This window comes from Triticum aestivum, chromosome 1D (assembly GCF_018294505.1).
Source record: "Triticum aestivum cultivar Chinese Spring chromosome 1D, IWGSC CS RefSeq v2.1, whole genome shotgun sequence".
In the NCBI taxonomy this organism is placed as follows: Eukaryota; Viridiplantae; Streptophyta; class Magnoliopsida; order Poales; family Poaceae; genus Triticum; species Triticum aestivum.
Genome location: NC_057796.1, coordinates 409082307 through 409104452, shown reverse-complemented (window position 1 = coordinate 409104452; position 22146 = coordinate 409082307). Strand labels below are relative to the sequence as shown.

Sequence of the window (22146 nt, the reverse complement as noted above, 5' to 3'; positions counted from 1 at the left end):
ACTATGGAAGGCAACATGGTTAACAAGTTCAAAAGAAAAATTAATTGTATAAAAATTGCATACAGACAACCCTGGATAAAATCGATTGAAGTGAAAAGATCAATATTATATTACCAGTAATATTTATAGCAAGATCGGTCTTTTGTTTAAAGCTAATTTTATTAAACCTTGCAGATATGTTGAATGGATCTTTAATATTGTGCCTGTGGAGAAAAAAGGGTCCGGCAAATTGAGGGTGTGCATTGATTTCAGAGATTTCAATAAAGCTACACCCAAAGATGAGTATCCCATGACCATAGCTGATATGCTTATTAATGATGCCTCTGGACATAAGGTCATTACTAGCTTTCTTGATGGTAATGGAAGGTATAATCAAATTTTTATGACCAAAAAGAACATGTCCAAAACGGCTTTTCGATGCCCTGGTTTCGTCGGTTTATTTGAGTGTACAATGATGACCTTTGGATTAAAAAATACGATGCTAGAGGCACAAGACAGGAAACTGAATTTGGCACAAAGAACATGTTGTGTTTGCCGTTTGCACTTTGCCTTGCGTTGGAAGGGATATGGCAGCCCACGCACTATCCTCGAGCATGGTCCTCGTAATGCTCGTACCTACATGCGCTTTACTGCTAAAATAATTGCAAAAGGAGCAAGGATTGCGTGGTGTCGCACATAAACAACCTGTCTCGCGGCGTGGCGTGCACCAAACACGGCGAGCGATTTGCTCCTACGCAATCCTAGGACCCAGTTGCTTTGCCCCAGCATTCATTCAGATCACGCAGGCACCAACATCGTGTTGCTCTGCCCCACAGTTCCACAACGCAACTCCCCGAAATTGTGGTGTACCAACACACCTGAAATCTGGAACTGGTGCCAACCGAGTATTATGCAGTTCAGTTGAAGTACGTACACCTCATAGTGGCTTTGTTTCCACACGCAGTTGATCAGTTTTGAAAACGATGCTAACCAAGTAAGCAAGAAACTATATTATGCACATCATGGTTTGGAAACAATGCTACCCAAGGAAGACAAAATTATGCAAATCTCCGTGATCATATCCTAGCAGTACCTTGACAAAAGACATCCTACCAAGAACAAGTCGCCAGGGTCTGAAGGCATAAGATGATTTATGCCGCTTTCAGTTTGCCACTTGCTGTATCAGCATGGTTTAATATGGCTAAGATTAACCTTCTACTATAAGATATAAACTATTTATGCCGCTTTCAGTTTGCCACTTGAGTGATCAGTAGCATAGATCAATATGGCTAAACATAGACACTTCACCAAAGAGAAAGAGAAAAGCAAGCGACCAACACCAGGAGTTTCAGGCTACATTTATGAGGACAGGAAACCCTACCATCACACCTTAATTTCTGCTAGCAGGGTTAGATTACCATACAGCCCCACAGCCGCTTATTTAAGGGACGAAGACAACATACAATTATTTCAGATCCGGTACCAACCATAAACCTAACAACACAGTTCAATTGTTCAACTGTAGGTGGGGCAATTTAACTGATAAAATGCTCAACAATGCTTCCTCTCAGCAAGCAAATTAATGCCAAGGAAGGGTCCCCAATTCCATGACATAACGCTAAGTACTCTGAAGATAATAATGCAATCCTAGATTGTATCGAATGCATGGTTCTCATACCTGAATACATGACAATGCAACTTCAGCAACCACCTAGTTACCCCATCTAGTGACAAATTGATCAGGTGAAAGTTGGCAAGGCAAATATTCACCCACCGATGCAACAAACCGACACATAATCACACGATATTAAAAGCTAAAAGAGGCAAGTATTGAATATAGTTTACAGTAAGCTCATTATATATAGATGATAACCACCAGATGATACCCACCGAAATGATACCAATGTGCAGTACATTTTTACCTAGGCTACTCGACCAAATAAATATGGAATGAGCGAGAGAGGAAGCAAGGCCGCCTTTCAGAACAAAAACGCAAAAATAAATAACAGGGTAATATAAGTGTTCCTTCTAACCCTCCAGAAACAGGTTCAAATGCAAGTATTTCCTAGATCAACAAATTGCCTTGGTTTGCTCCTCAGATCCAACTAAAGTTAAAAAGATAAACCAGAACCGGCATCCACCTCCTTGAAAGCAACTGTAGACCAAACTATAGTCTTTGCACTTTGCACCAGATTCCCTGTCCAGCACACATCATAATTAGGATAAGGAAGATGCATAGTGAGCAAACGATCACAGTTTCGAGTACTTTCATGTTTCTATCTATGAAAACATTACTTATTCTGACAGAAAGCATGTAGATCTATATGATAGTCCACACCATAAAAAGTAGAAGGACAGCAACTTAATTGTGCAAAAGCATCATCCCCATTGATCTTTACAATTTTACTACTTAAACGTAAGTGGGCAAAGTACATCGCGATTTTCATACTGCCAATGAATCATACATTTCTCCAATTTTATTCCTCTACCATGGCAAATCAGGAAAAATAACAAGCCTATTGTGCATGCAGTTGAAAAAGAAAAATCACACAAATGGATTTTAGAACCAACCAATGTGGGCATGCCCGGATCTGATCTGGAGCTCTATGCCTGGTTCTCGCTCTTGCGATCACTGTGGCTATCGCGCTCCTGCAACAGGGAGCCAGCCTCCTCATCGGCCTGCGCGGACTTCTTCTGCGCCTCCTTGGCCTTGAGCGCCTGCAGCTTGATATGGTTGTAGTAGCCAACCCCTAGGAAGGCGATGCCGTAGCCGAAGAGGTTGATGGGGGTGACCGTGTCCCGGATCACGGACCAGGAGAAGGCAATCAACAGCCAGTCCTTGACCACTCCCGCAACATTCATGGTGAGCGCGGAGGTCTTGCCGACGAGCAGGAACACCGCAAGGTTGAGCGCAAAGGCGCAGAGCGAGTTTGTGCCGAAGATGAAGAAGTCGGGCTGGAAGGTGCCGACGGCGCGCAGCCTGGGCAGCTCGACGAAGATCCAGGGCACGAGCAGGAAGCAGAGGCAGCAGGGCGCGACGTAGTAGAGCGAGGTGATGGGGTTGAGCGAGATGCCCTTGGAGGTGAGCAGGATCTGGATGAGGACGAGGCGGGTGGCCTCGAAGGCGACGGCGGCGAGCTGGAGCGCGACGCCGCGGAGGTCGAACCTGGCCTCGCCGTAGGCGGCGATGGCGACGCCGAAGGAGATGGAGAGCATGTTGAGCATGGAGGAGGAGCGGAAGGTCTCCTTCTTGAAGAGGACGCCGATGGAGTAGACGGCGACGGGCATGAGCGCCTTGAGCATCTGGATGAAGGAGACGGAGAGGTAGATGTATGCCGAGTTGGAGAACCAGAGCGACATGGCGTAGAGCGCGCCGATGGGCACGACGGAGGAGGTGTAGAGCTGCGGCGTCATGGGCGGGGAGGAGGGCGGCTCGACGACGCGCAGGACGCGGACGAGCCCGACGGCGAGCGAGGAGCAGAAGCTCATGTGCACCATGGTGAGCGAGATGGGGAAGGGCCAGTTGTACATCTTGGGGTCGAGGATGTACTTGTTGTAGACGATGACGGCGAAGGAGAGGAAGATCCACACCGCCACGTAGCAGTAGGACAGCAGCACCTTCCGCATCACCGACTCCGACAAGCCGCCGGCGCCCCCGCCGCCGGCCATCGCTCCCTCCTGCTGACCTGCGCCGCCGCCGCGCGGATCTGGATCCGGGTGGGTGGTGGCCGGGTGCGTGCGTGCGCGCCGCGGTGGGGAGGGAGGGGTGGACTTGGGCTCGGGGGAGCGGAGGCGGATCTGAGGATTTGGGGTTGGGGACACGGCTGGGGGCTGGCGGTGGGGATGGGTTAAGGTTGCGGGGGGTTTAGGTGAGGTGAGGGGATGGGTGCTTGGAGAGGACTGGGCGCGCTGGCCACGTGGAGAACGCGATTGCTTTCCTTTTCTTTCTTTCCTTCTTTCCGCTGGGGAGCTCCCGCTTTGACTCGTCTTTGCTCCGGCTGGATTCCCACCTCTCTTCTTTTTTCTTCTCTTTTCGGGCCGGTAAATCCGGCCGCTGTGACGTTGACGTGGTGGTTTAAAAAGTGCCACCGTTTTGTACTGTCATCGGTAACTCCATGTGTGTGTGGCGCGTTTCTACGCCTCCACCACTTCTTTTTCCGCGAAAATACGTGTCCAAGTTACATCACCTACCGTTGAGTGACATGGTCAATGAGCCGTGTGTGTGAGGATAGATAGGTTATGGTAAAAAACCAGAAAATAGTTAGTGTCATGGGGTGGCAATGGCATGGTTCTTACATCGATTTTCACCGTCTCGTGGCACGAAGTTTCACCTATTGACACGCAAAAACACTGAAAGAAGAAAAAAAATAAGCGGGTTGACCGACTTAAGAGCTTGCCTCACGATTTGCGCCTTGGCAGTAAAGTTTAACTCTAGTGGTTCGGCAAGGCTGTCTTTGTGCCAAAACTGCCCTTATCATTTTCCAGCCAATTTACTAGTATGTAATTTGTTGATGGGGATGCTATCTTTGTTGGCGATTGAATGTTTGAAATTAAGGCCGGATATTTTGTTACTATTAATTGGTTGCTTGATCTTAGGACAGGGTAGCTCGAGAATTAAGCTGCCAGTTTCAAACGAAAGGAAAGGATTTAATGGCTTTTGAGGTCTCATGTGCTAAATTTAAGGGGCTGCTACGCATCGGCCGGCGGATCTTCTAAGAGAGGCTATGTTGTGGATTTTTTTTTGCAACATAGGTTGTGTTGACGGATTTATTTATTTTTGCAACATAGGTAGTGTTGCGGATTTTTCCTTTTCTGTTTCACTTTTTTGCAACAGAGATATTGTTGTAGAAAACTTTGCGACTAAGGTGATGTTGCATTTTTTTTCTTTGTCTTCACCTTTATATGGTGTTACGGAATAAATTTTTGCAACAAAACCGATGTTGCAGAAATCTTTCTTGCAACAAATTGAATGTTGCGAAAAATGCCATTGTCGTTCGCCATGAGCTCCTGCCGGACGGTGACGAGGGGCAGCGGAGCCACCCGTCCCCGCGATTGTGCCGCTACTGGCGTGCGCCCACAGGGAGGAGCGGAGCCACCCGTCCCCGCCATCGCCGCAACCAACCGCAAGGCCATCCAGTCCCAAGCGTTGCCAAACCTTGTCGCTGGTCGTGTCAACCGGCTAGCTCACATGCTCCCCCATGAGCGCCTGCTGTTGAAGTCACTAGCTGCTGCATGCATCTACCTCCACGGGTACTCTTCATCCTAGGCGTAAACCGGCCAGGAGAGGCCGGGTTAACCCCATAAGTAGTTCATCTGTATCTGAAGTCCAGGAAGACAGACGGTGACGCTTTATGAAGGCCCAGGGCCCAAAGCCGGTTTAAGGCCTGTAGACATAAACCGGTATTGATATGTAAACTTGTGTTGTAAGATAGAAGTAGCAGAGACCGAGCCGGACACGATTATGAGCCGGCCTCGGGATTTTGTAAACCGACGGACGTCAACCCATGTATATAAGGGGACGACCCGGCGGCGGTTCAAGGACAACAGACAACAACTCGAGACTCAGGCAAAGCGTATTCGCTCCCTGGTCATCGAAACCCCAGCAATTCCATCACAACTAGACGTAGGCTTTTACCTTCATCGTAAGGGGCCGAACTAGTATAAAACTCTCTTGCGTCCCTTGTCCGCTTTAACCCTTTAAGTTAACCTGCAGCGATGGCTCCACGACTAAGTCCTTTCTCTAGGACATCTGACGTGACAAAACCACGACAGTTGGCACCCACCGTGGGGCTATCGCACGATGGTTTCAAGTTCTTGGAGGGCAACTTCGAAGGACTTAAGGGTTATGCTGTGGGCCGGATGACCAAGAGTCGTCGCGGCAAGCTCTACATCGACGATGCAGGTTGGGGCCCCGAGGCCGGCTCAATCGAGTATGGGTACCGGGTCCCTTTTGGTGGCATACACGTTTTCATTGGCAAGATCGGCGAACCGGGCCCTGAGACGGACATCTGCACCGACCTCGTCGAAACGGCTCAGCGTGCGAGATCTGCCCGGGTCAAGCCTGTCATGAAGCATGCCTTCGTGGGAGTTATCCATGGAGGGGAATCTGAGGATAGATCGGAATCTGGTGGTGAGACCGTTGTTTATTCCGGCGACGAGTCATCGACTGGAGAGACCGAGTCGTTATATCAGTTACAAGATGGCCGGATTGGGGGCTGTTCCGATGGCGACAGTATTCCGTGCCCCTTTGATCTGCCAAACCGGGTTGCGATCTTCATGGCCGGTACGCAACCGGCGCTCCACTCTTCGACCGCAGCGGCGATGATTTCCGGATCGGCAGCGGCAACAGCGGCCAGGGCAGGAGGCCCTGTGCGACTGCCAGCTCAGGTTCTGTCTGATTTGTTTGACGCGTTGGCAACGCTGATGGCGGAGGTTAACCGGTGGATCAGGATGCACACAATGCGGAAATCGCGAAAGTGAAAGACCAGATCACCCAGGCCAAAGCCGACTTAGCAGCTGAGGATACCAGGATAGCCGCGGAGCGGGCCGCTTTGGATGCACAAGCTTACCGGATTATGCTGGATCAGAGTGCGTCGGACAAAGTCCTGAAGAGGAGGTACAGATCTCGCCTGCCGCCGGTCTATGATGCTAGAAATCTCTTTAACACCCTCGGAGCAGGGACCAATAATCCGCCGGTGGTAAACCGGGCTGAGGCACCTGGAGCAGGGGCGCCGGTTCAGCCATGTTTGGTGGATCTGCCTCGTCAGAACAACATTGTAACACCGCATGTCCCCACGCCACCGGATCATTACTCTAACCCGATGGACAACATTGTCGCTGCCGCTTCACGGCTGGCGGCCATCCCGATCGAAGGCGATTCTCCGGCGGCGGTCGAGACGCGTCGGGTTAAGGAGCTTCTTCAGACAGCCTTGGTTCAACAGGAGGCTTATTCATATAGTCGTGATCGGATTCATTCCACTCCCCGTCCAAGCCGGAGTTACAGCAGGCATATGGATGAACCGGCAGTGTCAAGCAATGCGCGGAACCGTGATCCGCCCTGTGGCAATAAGCCGGCGGGTGGTGTTGGTGATGCTCAGGAGATGGTGGACCGGGCTCGGGCACGCAGAGAGGCCGAGTTAGCGGCGCAGCATGAAGCCCGTCAGCTTACTCCGGTTCGTCCAACCACATCGGCGGAACCAGGAGTTACCTCTAGTTCTTTGGGAGTACCGTGTCTCGTCCCGGCATTGCGCAATGTGCGCCTGCCCAAGGATTTCAAGGGCCCGCGCAAGGTGCCGAATTACACCGCTCATTTGTCCCCTGAAACATGGGTCGAAAGCTATCAGATGGCCATGGAGATGCTGGATGTGGGTGATGGGCATGCGCGAAGTACTTCACCATGATGCTAGAAGGGACGACCCGCACTTGGCTAAAGAGCTTACCGGCTAATTCCATCAGGTCATGGGCCGAGTTGAGAGCCCGGTTTATTCAGAATTTCAAGGATACATGCAAGCAGCCCATGTCAATTGTGGATTTAGCTGCCTGTGTCTAGGAGGAAGGAGAGTTAACAACCCATTGGGTGCGCCGGGTTTCAAAGATTTTGCATTCATCGGACCGCATCAATGCTGACACCGCAGTTTTAACGTTGGAAGGCAATTGCCGGTTTGAACCCCTGAAGTTGAAGTTGGGACGGCTCAAACGTCATTGTAATGACATGGGAACCCTCATGGCTGCACTGGTGAAGTATGCCGACTCTGATAGTACCAAGGATCCCGAGTCTGACGATGATAAGACAGGGAAGGGAAAAAAGAGCGGCAACGCCAAGGGGCAGCACCACAACCCGGCGGGTCATGGAAACGGCGGCAAGCGTAAAGCGGACCACTGTTTAGATTTTGTGGCTAATACTAATACACATGACAAGGGCCAGCGGTGTAAGGGTAAACCGCCCCAGCGCGGTGGAGGGCCAAGTCCTAATCCGGACCGTTTGTCTTATCTGTTGAACCAGCCCTGTCCAAAGCATGGGACGAAGGAGATCCCGTCCACGCACCTCTGGAAAGATTGTTACATCATGCAAGAGTTCAAAAATTCTGATTCTTTCCGGTATGATCATGGACCAGGAGGCGGTTCGGGCCCCGGGTCTCATGGGCCGGGTTATGGTGGAGGAAATTCCAGTTCAGGCTTCCAAGGCAATCAGGGTGGACATAACAATCAAGGTAATTAGGGTAACCAAGGTGGCTATAGTCATCAGGGCAATCAGCGGCATCAGCAGCAGTCGGGTTACCAGAGCAACCCGAAGCAGTTGAATAGCGGACAGTATCATGTCTTCACCACTAGCTTGGACAAGCGCGATCAGAAGCTTCATAAAAGGGTGGTGAATGCCGTTGAACCGGCGGTGCCCCGTTATTTGCGTTGGTCCGAGCAGCCGATTGTGTGGAGTAGAGAAGATCATCCACCCCAGGTTGACAATCCGGGTCATCTGGCTCTGGTGGTGGCACCTCAGGTGGGAGGTTATAAGTTCACTAAGGTACTCATGGATGGAGGGAGTAGTATCAATATCCTTTATTATGAAAATTTCCGTCGCATGGGGTTAACAGATAAAAATCTGAAACCGTCCAATACGGTGTTCCATGGTGTGGTGCCTGGTAAGTCGGCATATCCTGTTGGTAAGATAGCTCTAGAGGTGGCTTTTGGAGATGAGCATGACTCGAGATCAGAAACCTTGACCTTTGAGGTGGTGAAAATCAGAAGCCCGTATCATGCCCTATTTGGACGTCCAGCTTATGCTAAGTTTATGGCACGGCCTTGTTATGTCTATCTACAGCTCAAGATGGCGGGTCACAAGGGAACTATAACCGTGCATGGGAGCCGCAAGATTGCTCTGGAGTGTGAAGAAGGTGATGCGGCTTATGCTGAGTCGGTTTGTGCAACAGAAGAGTTGAAGTTTTACAAGGACAATGTTGATCCGGCAGATATGACTTCGTTGAAGAAACCAACTACAGAGCATGATCCGGCCCTGAAGTTTAAATCTGCTAATGAGACTAGGCTTGTTGACTTCGTGCCTGGCGATTCGTCCAAGCAGTTTAGCATCAGCGCTAACTTGTATCTGAAATAGGAAAGCGCGCTCATCGAGTTCATCCGTGAGAATCGGGACATCTTTGCATGGAAGCCTTCTGACATGCCAGGTGTACCGAGAGAACTCGCTGAGCACACTCTCAATGTTGATCCAAAGTATAAACCGGTCAAGCAGTTTCTCCGCCGGTTCAATGAAGAAAGACGCAAGGCTATTGGAGAAGAAGTAGCCAGACTCTTGGCGGCTGGGTTTATCGTTGAAGTATTCCATCCTGAGTGGTTGGCTAATCCGGTGCTGGTCCTCAAGAAGAATGGCACTTGGCGTATGTGTGTGGACTACACAGATCTCAACAAAGCTTGTCCAGCAGATCCTTTTGCCCTTCCCCGTATTGATCAAATTATTGATGCTACGCCGGGTTGCGAGCGTTTAAGCTTTTTGGATGCATATTCTGGTTATCATCAGATCAAAATGGCAGTTAAAGACCACGAGAAGACAGCCTTCATAACTCCCTTTGGAGCCTTCTGCTATGTGTCCATGCCCTTTGGGCTCAAGAGTGCCCAGGCGACCTATCAACGGTGTGTGCAAAATTGTCTTCATAAACAGACCGGCCGCAATGTTCACGCCCATGTGGATGATATTGTGGTAAATCAAGGAAGAAGGGACATTGATTGATGACTTGAAGGAAACCTTTGATAACCTGCGGGTTTATAAAATGATGCTTAATCCGGCCAAGTGTGTCTTTGGTGTACCTGCAGGCAAGCTCTTGGGCTTTTTGGTGTCTAACAGGGGCATTGAAGCTAATCCGGAAAAGATCAAAGCCATCACCTCCTTGGCTAAACCGAAGTGTATCAATGGTGTTCAACGCCTGGCAGGCCGGATTGCCGCGTTGAGCCGGTTTGTCAGTCGCCTTGGCGAGAAGGCCATCCCTTTGTATCAGATGCTGAAGAAAATGGGTAACTTCGTCTGGAGTGACGCCGCTAATGAAGCATTGGAGGACTTAAAGCGGCAGCTGGCTAATCCGTCGATTCTCGCTGCTCCAGTGGACAAAGAGCCATTGTTGCTATATGTGGCAGCTAGTGCTCGGGCTGTTAGTGTGGCTATTGTGGTGGAGCGCAAGGAGGCAGGAAAGGAATATCCGGTTCAGCGGCTGGTTTACTATATCAGTGAGGTACTTATTGAGTCCAAGCAGAGGTACCCGCATTGGCAAAAATTGGTGTATGGGTTTTTTATGGCAAGCCGGAAGCTTAAGCAGTATTTCCAAGGTCATCCCATCACGGTGGTCAGCTCTGCTCCGTTGGGAGATATAATCCAAAACAGGGAAGCAACTGGCCGGATTGCTAAGTGGGCTATAGAGCTCGGGCCTCACGGGTTGAAATACATACCCCGAACGGTGATCAAATCTCAGGCACTTGTGGATTTCATCAATGATTGGACAGAATTACAAGCGCCAGAGGAGAAGCCGGATCATACTTATTGGACTATTCATTTTGATGGGTCCAGGCAATTGGAGGGCTCGGGGGCTGGAGTCGTATTAACTTCCCCACGAGGTGATAAGTTTTGTTATGTTCTCCGTTTAATGTTCCCTTGCACTAACAATGCAGCTGAATATGAGGCTTTACTCCATGGTCTTCGGATGGCTAAGGAGATGAAGCTAAGCCGAGTTAAGTGCTTCGGTGACTCAGATCTGGTGGCTCAACAAGTGTCCGGCACTTGGGATTCCAAGGACCCACTAATGGCAGCATATCGTCGTGAGGTGGATATTGTTGCAGGTCACTTTAAAGGTTATCAGGTGGATCATGTGGACCGGCGGAAGAACGAAGCGGCGGACGCTTTAAGCCGCCTGGGTTCCCAACGTAAACCGGTTCCACCTAATGTCTTCCTGGATGTTTTGCATAATCCGCCCGCCAAGCTCCCTGGTGAAGAGGATTTGGCTGTTCCTGATCCGGAGGCTCAGTTGGTGGCGGCTCTTCATGTTATCCCGGATTGGACGGTTCCATATCTAGCGTATATGAATCGGGGTGAGTTACCAGAGGATGAAACTTTGGCCAGGCAGATAATCCGGCGGTCCAAGTCCATGACTATTATCAATGGAGAGTTACATCATTGTAGTGTGACAGGGGCGTTTCAACGCTGTGTGTCTCCTGAGGAAGGCCGTGAAATTTTGCGTGAGATCCACGAAGGAGATTGTGGTCACCATGCCGGTTCAAAATCTTTGGTGGCCAAGGCGTTTTGTCACGGTTTCTATTGGTTGACAACTCATGCTGATGCAGAGGACTTGGTCAAAAGATGTGATGGCTGTCAGAAATTCTCAAGGCGCGCTCATGTACCGGCTCAAGAATTGAGGATGATTCCAATCACCTGGCCGTTTGCAACTTGGGGGCTGGATATGGTTGGGCCTTTCAAGAGGTCCAAGGACAAGAAGACCCACCTTTTGGTGGCGGTTGATAAGTTCACGAAGTGGGTGGAGGCAGAGCCAGTTAGTAAGTGTGACGCAGCCACGGCGGTTCAATTCATCAAAAAGGTGATCTTCCGGTTCGGCTTTCCACACAGCATTATAACAGACAATGGTACCAATCTGTCAAAAGGTGCCATGAAGGAGTTCTTTCAACGTGAGCACATCCGTCTTGACGTGTCATCAGTGGCTCATCCACAGTCTAATGGTCAAGCGGAGAGGGCCAATCAAGAGATCTTGAGAGGCATCAAACCCCGGCTTATGGTTCCTTTGCAACGGACGCCGGGTTGTTGGGTTGAGGAGTTACCTTCTGTGTTATGGAGCATCAATACTGAAAGATCGTGGATGTCGCCTAGAGGGGGGGGGGGTGAATAGGCGCTTTAAAATAATTACGGTTGAGGCTTGAACAAATGCGGAATAAACCTAGCAGTTAATTTGTCAAGCACAAAACCTACAACAACTAGGCTCACCTATGTGCACCAACAACTTATGCTAAGCAAGAAAAACTACTTAGGTGATAGCAAGATATATGACAAGAAACAATATGGCTATCACAAAGTAAAGTGCATAAGTAAAGGGCTCGGGTAAGAGATAACCGAGGCACGCGGAGACGACGATGTATCCCGAAGTTCACACCCTTGCGGATGCTAATCTCCGTTTGGAGCGGTGTGGAGGCACAATGCTCCCCAAGAAGCCACTAGGGCCACCGTAATCTCCTCACGCCCTCGCACAATGCAAGATGCCGTGATTCCACTAAGGGACCCTTGAGGGCGGTCACCGAACCCGTACAAATGGCAACCCTTGGGGGCGGTCACCGAACCCGTACACTTTGGCAACCCTTGGGGGCGGTCACCGGAACCCATCAAATTGCTCGGGGCGATCTCCACAACCTAATTGGAGACCCCGACGCTTGCCCGGAGCTTTACACCACAATGATTGAGCTCCGAACACCACCAACCGTCTAGGGCGCCCAAGCACCCAAGAGGAACCAGCTCAAGGGTACCAAGCACCCAAGAGTAATAAGCTTCTCAACTTGTAACTTCCACGTATCACCGTGGAGAACTCAAACCGATGCACCAAATGCAATGGCAAGGGCACACGGAGTGCCCAAGTCCTTCTCTCTCAAATCCCACTGAAGCAACTAATGCTAGGGAAGAAAATGAGAGGAAGAACAAGAAGGAGAACACCAAGAACTCCAAGATCTAGATCCAAGGGGTTCCCCTCACATAGAGGAGAAAGTGATTGGTGGAAATGTGGATCTAGATCTCCTCTCTCTTTTCCCTCAAAAACTAGCAAGAATCCATGGAGGGATTGAGAGTTAGCAAGCTCGAAGAAGGTCAACAATGGGGGAAGAACACGAGCTCAAAGGATAAGGTTCAACGGGGAAGAAGACCTCCTTTTATAGGTGGGGAAAAATCCAACCGTTATGCTCACAGCCCGCACAGAGCGGTACTACCGCTCCAAGGAGCGGTACTACCGCTAGGGCGGTAGTATCCCTTTGAAAAACAACAGCGAGGAGGCAAAAGGCCAGTAGAACTGCCAGAGCGGTACTACCGCTCGTCCCCACGGTACTACCGCTCGACCTCACGGTACTACCGAAAGTGGTAGCGGTACTACTGCTTGCGAGCGGTACAAAAAAATACTTCCGTGCCTACTTCCGCTGAGCAAAACACGAGATTTTGGTCCGGAGCAGTACTACCGCTCAGGAGCCGCGGTAGTACAGCTCTGGAGCGGTACTACCGCTCAGGAGCCGCGGTAGTACCGCTCCAAGCGGTAGTACCGCTCCCAAGAGCGGTACTAAAAAATTACATCCGCAGCAGCCCCTTTAAAGGACACCAAAACTGACACAACTTCTGCAAACGGACTCCGAATTCGACGAAACCAAGTTTGTTGGAAAGCTAGGGACAAGGGCTAACACAATCTTGATAGAAATACCAATAAGAAGCAAATGAGAAAAGGCCCAAAAGAAAATGGTGAGAACCCTTCCTCGGATAAGATCGGTAAAACTTCCAACATCGAAAACATCATAGAAGACGCATGCAAACTCCGTTTTCGATGAACTCAAGCTTGTCATCAAGATGACCATAAGATCTAAGACTCACAAAGGGAACCAAACAAGAACCAAGAAACATGATGCAAGGATGCAATGGTTTGAGCTCTCGACGAACGATACGATCAAGCTACTCACTTGAGAGCCCCCCTTGATAGTACGGCTATCGATCCTATAACCCAGTCTCCCAACTACCACCATGAGACCGGTAAAATAGAAAACCTATCAAGGGCAAACCTTTGCCTTGCACATGGTCTGTTGAGCTAGATGATGACGATCTTGACTCCCTCAAGTTGGACCACCTTTCTTGATTGCGTTGGCTCGATGAAGACTAGATGATTACTCCCCCATAGTCCACTATGGGTGAGCCACTCTTCAGCACATCTTCACAAGTCCATTGTCACCACAATGGACGGCAAGCTTCAAGCACTTGATCTCTTCGTGATGCTCCACTTGAACTTGCACACGGCAATCTTGATGACGATCACCACTTGATGTCATCCTCTCCATGGGTTGAGTGATATCTTCCTCTTGAGGCAAGCCCATGAACACGTACCTAACCCCACATAGAACTCTCACATAGACCATGGGTTAGTACACAAAGCACAATGGACAATGCTTACCATACCATGGGATCACTTGATCCCTCTCGGTACATCTTCTACGCTTTGTGAGTTGATCAACTTGATTCACTCTTGACTTAGTCTTGATCAACCTAGAATCTTTCCAACTCTCTTCATTTGGATGATGTCTTGAAGGTAAACATGAATGATCACACAATCTTCTTCTTCAAGACATGCTTGCAATAAGCTCAACTCTCGCATGACCAATCTTTGGATAGTTCCTTAATAGCACCTTGGTCAACACAAACTCTCCTTGAAACCAACACATGTACTCCAAGAAAAGCCTATGGACAAAACCTTCAAATATAACTCAAGGCAACCATTAGTCCATAGATATTGTCGTCAATTACCAAAACCAAACATGGGGGCACCACATGTTCTTTCAATCTCCCCCATTTTGGTAATTGATGACAATCACTTTCAAGAGAGTTTATATAAGGAATTATGCATCACCATGCAATGCAACAGCCAATGATGCATGAGTAAGAGATGCAAATGCTTAGGAACAAAACCAAAGCAAGAGGAGAGAATTCTCTAAACTTCTCCACAAAACTATCTGAAACTTCTCCCCCATTGGCATCGATTGCCAAAATGGGAGAAAAGCTTAGAAGGCCAATATAAATTGTGTTCCTCCATAATTTGTGTATTTCTCAACAAGAGAGTGGAATGCAATACACAAGTTTGACGGTAAATACTAGGAGGAAAACAAACTATATTAGGCCCAAAGTTTACAAAAGAAAGATATGCTACAAAGACATAAGAAAGAGAAACAAGCAAACAAGCAATCAAAAGATACCAATTGAAGCAAGCAATCAACGGATATCAATTGAGCCAACTAGACCAATGATCCTACGTGCCACATGAATGAAATAAATTATGATATGAGCAAAGGAGTGTTCTAGAGAAACTAGAGAAGCTCCCCATGATTTGTGCACAATTTAGTTTTGTAACTGGATACAACGAGCACAAGATAGGATCGTCACTCCCCCAAGATCAATAGAACCTCACGACAAGTGCAAGAGAGCAACAGAGTGTTCTAAAGACACTAGTGAAGCTCTCCATGATTTGTGCACTTCTTACTATATTTGCATTAGGATACCGAGTGCACAAAATAGGATCATCACTCCCCGAAAATCAATAGAAACTCACAACAAGTGCAAGTGAGCATATAGGAAACAAAGCCTAGCACTTGCAACAAACAAATGGTTGAGCAACATATAAAAGATGCAACTTAAGAGTAGGCTCAACCAAAATGATGTGTGTGAGTCATGGCAAAGCACTTGAGAAGACTAATGTACGAATGAGCATTAAGCATTAACATAGTCTTGGATAGTGGAGATACAAGGTGCATGACATGTCCTCCCCCCACACACCAAGCAAAAAGGTTCACAAGCACACTCAAAATGCAAAATGAATAACCAACACTTGTGACAACCCATGGTGAAGATAGAAGATGAAAGCCTCATCAAGACGAGGGATACCAATTAAGATGGCAAAAGCCTCGTAGAGATAAGCATGAGGAAAATAATCTTCACCACACGGGAGTGCATCAAGATGCAACGAGATAAGACATTTACTCAAGGCAAAAGCTTTCACGGAGCCACCAAAGAAATAAAAAGAAAGACAAGGTGGACGTGAAAGAAAGGATATCATCTAGAGATGTAATTTCTCTCAAGTGTATAAGGTTCTAGGTAGACGAGATCATGATGATATATATCTACAAAGAAGGATGTACACCCAAAATAGTTACAACACGAAGGAACAAGATATACAAAAGGAAGTCATAGATATACCAATAAGATATTTGCTTGGAAGCATAGCACATGGCTAGATATGGTCTTATTGTACATAAATGAATTCCTACCACACAACCATCAAAGACATCACAAATAGCAACAAGAGATCATTGTTGGGATGCTTTGAGAAAGGAAACAAGTATCACAAGAGAGAATGAATAACATGCCATGATACAACCTACACAAGGTTGATGCAAGAAATGTGTGCATGAAGTATATGAAGATACTTGTTGCCGAGTTAACATTGGAAGGATGTAGTAGATACCAATTGAAGGTACAAAGTAGTTCATTGATCATCCTAGCTTGACTCCAAAAAGCACATGGTGACAACACCTTCCTTGTGAGTGATCCGAGCATCCAATGCATCTCCAATTGTTCCTAGAACAACAACACAAACAAAATGGCACCCAAACTCATTGGGACCAAAGAGTTAGAAACACCAACAATACATAGGACAAACTCCACATAAATATGTGCATATAGATATGGAAATGAAATTCATGCACATCTCATCCAATTTGAGACTTGGTGGAGTTTCCCCTATATATTGGGTCAAAGAGAGAAAGCATACCACGGAAACTACATGAAGTTAATATGCATGCTCAAGACTTTCAAGAACCAATACCAAAATACAAGGAAATACCAAGTGAAAAGAATACCAAATGGAGAAATCATCACTTGGAGATATCATTAAAAGATACATCAAGGAATGAGATATCCATTGGAACCCACAAAATGATATCAAACTCCCAAAAGAGAGGATGGTTCCAAACAAACCAAGCTCTCTACAAAGTTTCATGATGGCACAAGTACCAAAAAGAAAAGGCTTGCCGTCCACCAACACACACTTAAAATGGATCACAAGTTTAGTGTTTTATAGAAAATACGATAGCTCCCCCACGAGTTGTGCATTATAGAGAATTTGCATTTGAATACAAAATGCACAAGGTAGGATCACCACGTTCACTATATCAAGGAAAACACTAGACAAGATCAAGAAAACAACAAGATCCTCAAGTGGCACGGAAGGCAATGGGAGTTGACACAAACTTGTCAAGAGATAAGGCAAATAAAAGGCAAACGCCAACGTGAAGATGATCAAAAATTTCTACCACACATAAGTGAGTACCAATTGTCAAAAGACAAGAACTATTTGGAAATAATTCCCGGTGGTAGATAGCAAGGATATCCGACATCATCTTCACACCAAACACAAGCAAATTGCAACTTGTAGAGCTAACATGCCACCTAGGAACAAGATAATTGACAATATCAATTCTAGGTGACAATATCTCAAATGTAAACATTTTCTAGGCTAGTAATATACACATAGCATATTACTCCCCCATAATGTGATACCAATTAAAGATAAACAAGAGGCAAAAATAACGATCCAACAAGAGATAATTAATGGACAATTTAGAATTTGAATTTCTCATGAGAAGACATACCACATAGCGACTAGATAATCTTGAAATATCAATACTAGATGGTATTACTCATGTACACACATTTATAGGATTGTGAGGTGCACAAAGCACATCACTCCCCCATAATGGGATATTCCATTAATCTCTCACAAGAGCCAACTAAGATACAAACAAGATGCACAAAGGCTCAACGTACGACACACATGTACATGAAGTGCAAACCAACATACATAAACTTGATTACTCAAGATAAGCAATTTGGAGACACAACAAATACAAACACATGCAAGGAACAAAACCAATACATGCAAGGGGGCAAGTAACTTTCAATGTAAGCAATTTAAGTACAAGTTACCACAAGGAGGCACATTGGATATAAGATATAAGCTTGATGATTCGATTGACTTGGCTTGAGACAATAAGAGTGATGAAGTCCCCTTAATTCTTCATAATGTAGCCAAGTCTCCAATGTCCTCCAACAACACCTATTGATCAAGTATGAGCTAGTTGGTCCCCAACCAAGTTGGGTCCTAAGAGGTTAGTCACTTTTAATAGGCTTGGCTACCCAAATGGTTCTTTTCTTGACACCACTTTGAGTACCAACAAATTTGGCAAACACATTGCCAACCTTATCCTTCCCAAGAGAATAGATATCATCAATTAGAATAAGGTTGGATAAGGTACCATTCGTGCATGAAGAAGCGACGTGACCTTTTTCACGACATAGGTAGCAACGTCTACTCTTCACTTTCTTCTCACTTGATTTCTCAACTTGAGAAGCGTTAGATTGAGTCTTCTTGGGAAGAGGCCTTTCTTCAACTTGAGGTTGAGCATGAGAATGCACTTGTAGCCGCTTCCCTTGTTGCTTGTCACTGATGGCCTTCTTCTTCAATGGGCAAGATCTAACATGGTGCCCTTCAATTTTGCACTTGAAGCAAATAATCGGCCAAATCCTTGACGTGTTCTTGGCCCTTCTTCTTGTTCATCTTGGACTTCTTCTTCTTGTTGGAGTTGAATCCAAGTCCACCTTTATCATTGGGGGATTTTTGCACACTCAAGATATTGTTGAGTGTGGATTTCCCTTCATGACACTTTTCCAAGTCTTTCTTCAAAGAAGTGACTTGGGCCTTGAGCTCTTTGATTTCCTCTACATGGTTAGTCTAAACACAAGTACTAGAGGAAGTATAAGCTTCATCATCGGAGCAACAAGGCAAGGAAAGCAATTCATCACAAGATGTACCAATGTTATGCATAGACGAATTACGAGGACTAGCACAAGGCAATATAGCATTTTGACTAAAAGTAGTGCTAATGTCCACATGAGGCTCACTAGATGTTACCTTAGCAATCATAGCCTCATGAGCTATTTTTATCACATTATGGGATACAAGAAGATCATCATGAGAGCTAGAAAGCTTTTCATGACTTTCTTCCAATTTCCCATAATTGCTAGATAGCAACTCAAGTTGAGCCCTTAGCTCAACATTCTCCTTTAAAATGGATGCTTCACAAGAAATAGAGTTAGTAGCACAAGCATCATCATTAACAACAAGAGGAGAAGGCAACTTGGCAAGCTCTTTTAAATAAGAAGCTTCAAGTTGAGCATGAGACTCGGTGAGTTTGATGAGCTCACCCTTGACGACCCTTGAGCCATTTTCGAGGTGCTCAAAATCCTCAAGGAGTCTAGCATGAGCAACTTCAAGCTTAGCATTTTTAGTTTCAAAAACATTGGCCACCTCAAGAGCTCTATCATGAGATTCCTTCACTCTAGATAACTCTAGAGCAAAAGTCTCCTCAAGAGATTCCTTGGTGGTTTGTTCAAGTTCAAGAGCTTGAGAGAGGTCCGCAATCTCATTAGCGTAATCACGCTCATGACCTTCCATTTTATCAATGGTGACCTCATGCTCCTCAAGACGAGATTCCAACTCATCAATATATTTCTTGCCCTCAATAGCAATAGACATGATTTCCATGAAGTTGGAACGAGCAATTTTATTCTTAAGAAGAGCTTTAAAAATTATTTCCCCCTTAACTTTTAAGGAGGCAACATCATCATTCTCTTCATCATAATCGACATCATCATGACTCTTGCCATCATCAATATTATCACAAGATATATTGGGATTCAAAGTGGGAGATACCTTTGAAGCCTTGGCCATAAGGAAAAAAGCAATCGATGATGATGTAGGATCCCTTGAAGCACCGTTCAAGACCACATCTTGTTCCATGGAGTGTTGGGTTTCCTCTACATTGTTAGCACAACAACTCGAGGAAATAGATACATTTTTATCATGGCAACAAGACATAGCAAGCATATCATCATGAGATTTGAGCAAGCAATTTCTACAAGATATGCAAGAACTTTTAACACAAGCATGTGAAACATTTAGAGTGCTCGAAGTGTTAAAGTCCAAAGGTGAAGCATTGCAATAATAAAGTGATGAAGGATCATCAAAAATAAGCTCACTATAATCATTGCAATGAACACCACTACTCACCATATCATTACCTTGTGGCAAACCACATGTAGGTGAAGTAGAAGAAGTTGAGAATACTATACGACCGGAGGTGGAAGGAGGACAATCATCTCCACAAATCTCGGACACGCCATATTTGTCTTGAAGCTTTGTCCACAACTCATGAGCATCCCGAAACAGCATGAGTTGAAATATAACTACATTGCTCAAAGCATCAAAAAACACATTAGAAGCTTGAGCATTGAGATAAGAGTTTTTCTCATCCTCTAAAGATAATATTTGTGGATCCTTTGGAGTAGAAAAACCCATATCTACAATTCGCTCTAAATTTGGGTCCATGACCCTAAAGAGATTAAGCATGCGAATTACCCAAACATCAAAATTTGTGCCATCGAAACTAAGAGTGTCAGAGAATCCTAAACCCCTAGTCGACATTCTTACTCTCTAGGCGGTTAAGCCCTATAAAGAGAGACGAGGCTCTGATACCAATTGAAAGATCGTGGATGTCGCCTAGAGGGGGGGGGGTGAATAGGCGCTTTAAAATAATTACGGTTGAGGCTTGAACAAATGCGGAATAAACCTAGCGGTTAATTTTTCAAGCACAAAACCTACAACAACTAGGCTCACCTATGTGCACCAACAACTTATGCTAAGCAAGAAAAACTACTTAGGTGATAGCAAGATATATGACAAGAAACAATATGGCTATCACAAAGTAAAGTGCATAAGTAAAGGGCTCGGGTAAGAGATAACCGAGGCACGCGGAGACGACGATGTATCCCGAAGTTCACACCCTTGCGGATTCTAATCTCCGTTTGGAGCGGTGTGGAGGCACAATGCTCCCCAAGAAGCCACTAGGGCCACCGTAATCTCCTCACGCCCTCGCACAATGCAAGATGCCATGATTCCACTAAGGGACCCTTGAGGGCGTTCACCGAACCCGTACAAATGGCAACCCTTGGGGGCGGTCACCGAACCCGTACACTTTGGCAACCCTTGGGGGCGGTCACCGGAACCCGTCAAATTGCTCGGGGCGATCTCCACAACCTAATTGGAGACCCCGATGCTTGCCCGGAGCTTTACACCACAATGATTGAGCTCCGAACACCACCAACCATCTAGGGCGCCCAAGCACCCAAGAGGAACAAGCTCAAGGGTACCAAGCACCCAAGAGTAATAAGCTTCTCAACTTGTAACTTCCACGTATCACCGTGGAGAACTCAAACCGATGCACCAAATGCAATGGCAAGGGCACACGGAGTGCCCAAGTCCTTCTCTCTCAAATCCCACCGAAGCAACTAATGCTAGGGAAGAAAATGAGAGGAAGAACAAGAAGGAGAACACCAAGAACTCCAAGATCTAGATCCAAGGGGTTCCCCTCACATAGAGGAGAAAGTGATTGGTGGAAATGTGGATCTAGATCTCCTCTCTCTTTTCCCTCAAAAACTAGCAAGAATCCATGGAGGGATTGAGAGTTAGCAAGCTCGAAGAAAGTCAACAATGGGGGAAGAACACGAGCTCAAAGGATAAGGTTCAACGGGGAAGAAGACCTCCTTTTGTAGGTGGGGACAAATCCAACCGTTATGCTCACAGCCCGCACAGAGCGGTACTACCGCTCCAAGGAGCGGTACTACCGCTAGGGCGGTAGTATCCCTTTGAAAAACAACAGCGAGGAGGCAAAAGGCCAGTAGAACTGCCGGAGCGGTACTACCGCTCGTCCCCACGGTACTACCGCTCGACCTCACGGTACTACCGCAAGTGGTAGCGGTACTACTGCTTGCGAGCGGTACAAAAAAATAGTTCCGTGCCTACTTCCGCTGAGCAAAACACGAGATTTTGGTCCGGAGCGGTACTACCGCTCAGGAGCCGCGGTAGTACAGCTCTGGAGCGGTACTACCGCTCAGGAGCCGCGGTAGTACCGCTCCCAAGAGCGGTACTAAAAAATTACATCCGCAGCAGCCCCTTTAAAGGACACCAAAACTGACACAACTTCTGCAAACGGACTCCGAATTCGACGAAACCAAGTTTGTTGGAAAGCTAGCGACAAGGGCTAACACAATCTTGATAGAAATACCAATAAGAAGCAAATGAGAAAAGGCCCAAAAGAAAATAGTGAGTACCCTTCCTCGGATAAGATCGGTAAAACTTCCAACATCGAAAACATCATAGAAGACGCATGCAAACTCCGTTTTCGATGAACTCAAGCTTGTCATCAAGATGACCATAAGCTCTAAGACTCACAAAGAGAACCAAACAAGAACCAAGAAACATG

At 46.7% G+C, this 22146-nt stretch overlaps 1 protein-coding gene across 1 annotated transcript; it reads right to left on the bottom strand.

Annotated features, from left to right (window-relative positions):
- Positions 1 to 1809: 1809 nt before the first annotated feature.
- Positions 1810 to 3869, bottom strand: LOC123182458 (probable sugar phosphate/phosphate translocator At2g25520). The gene is made up of 2 exons (XM_044595024.1): positions 2551 to 3869; positions 1810 to 2176 (listed from the first exon to the last, which is right to left on the bottom strand). Exon 1 carries the CDS (start codon positions 3646 to 3648, stop codon positions 2584 to 2586), a length of 1065 nt encoding a protein of 354 aa, XP_044450959.1. The 5' UTR covers positions 3649 to 3869; the 3' UTR covers positions 1810 to 2176; positions 2551 to 2583.
- Between the last annotated feature and the right edge of the window lie 18277 nt (positions 3870 to 22146).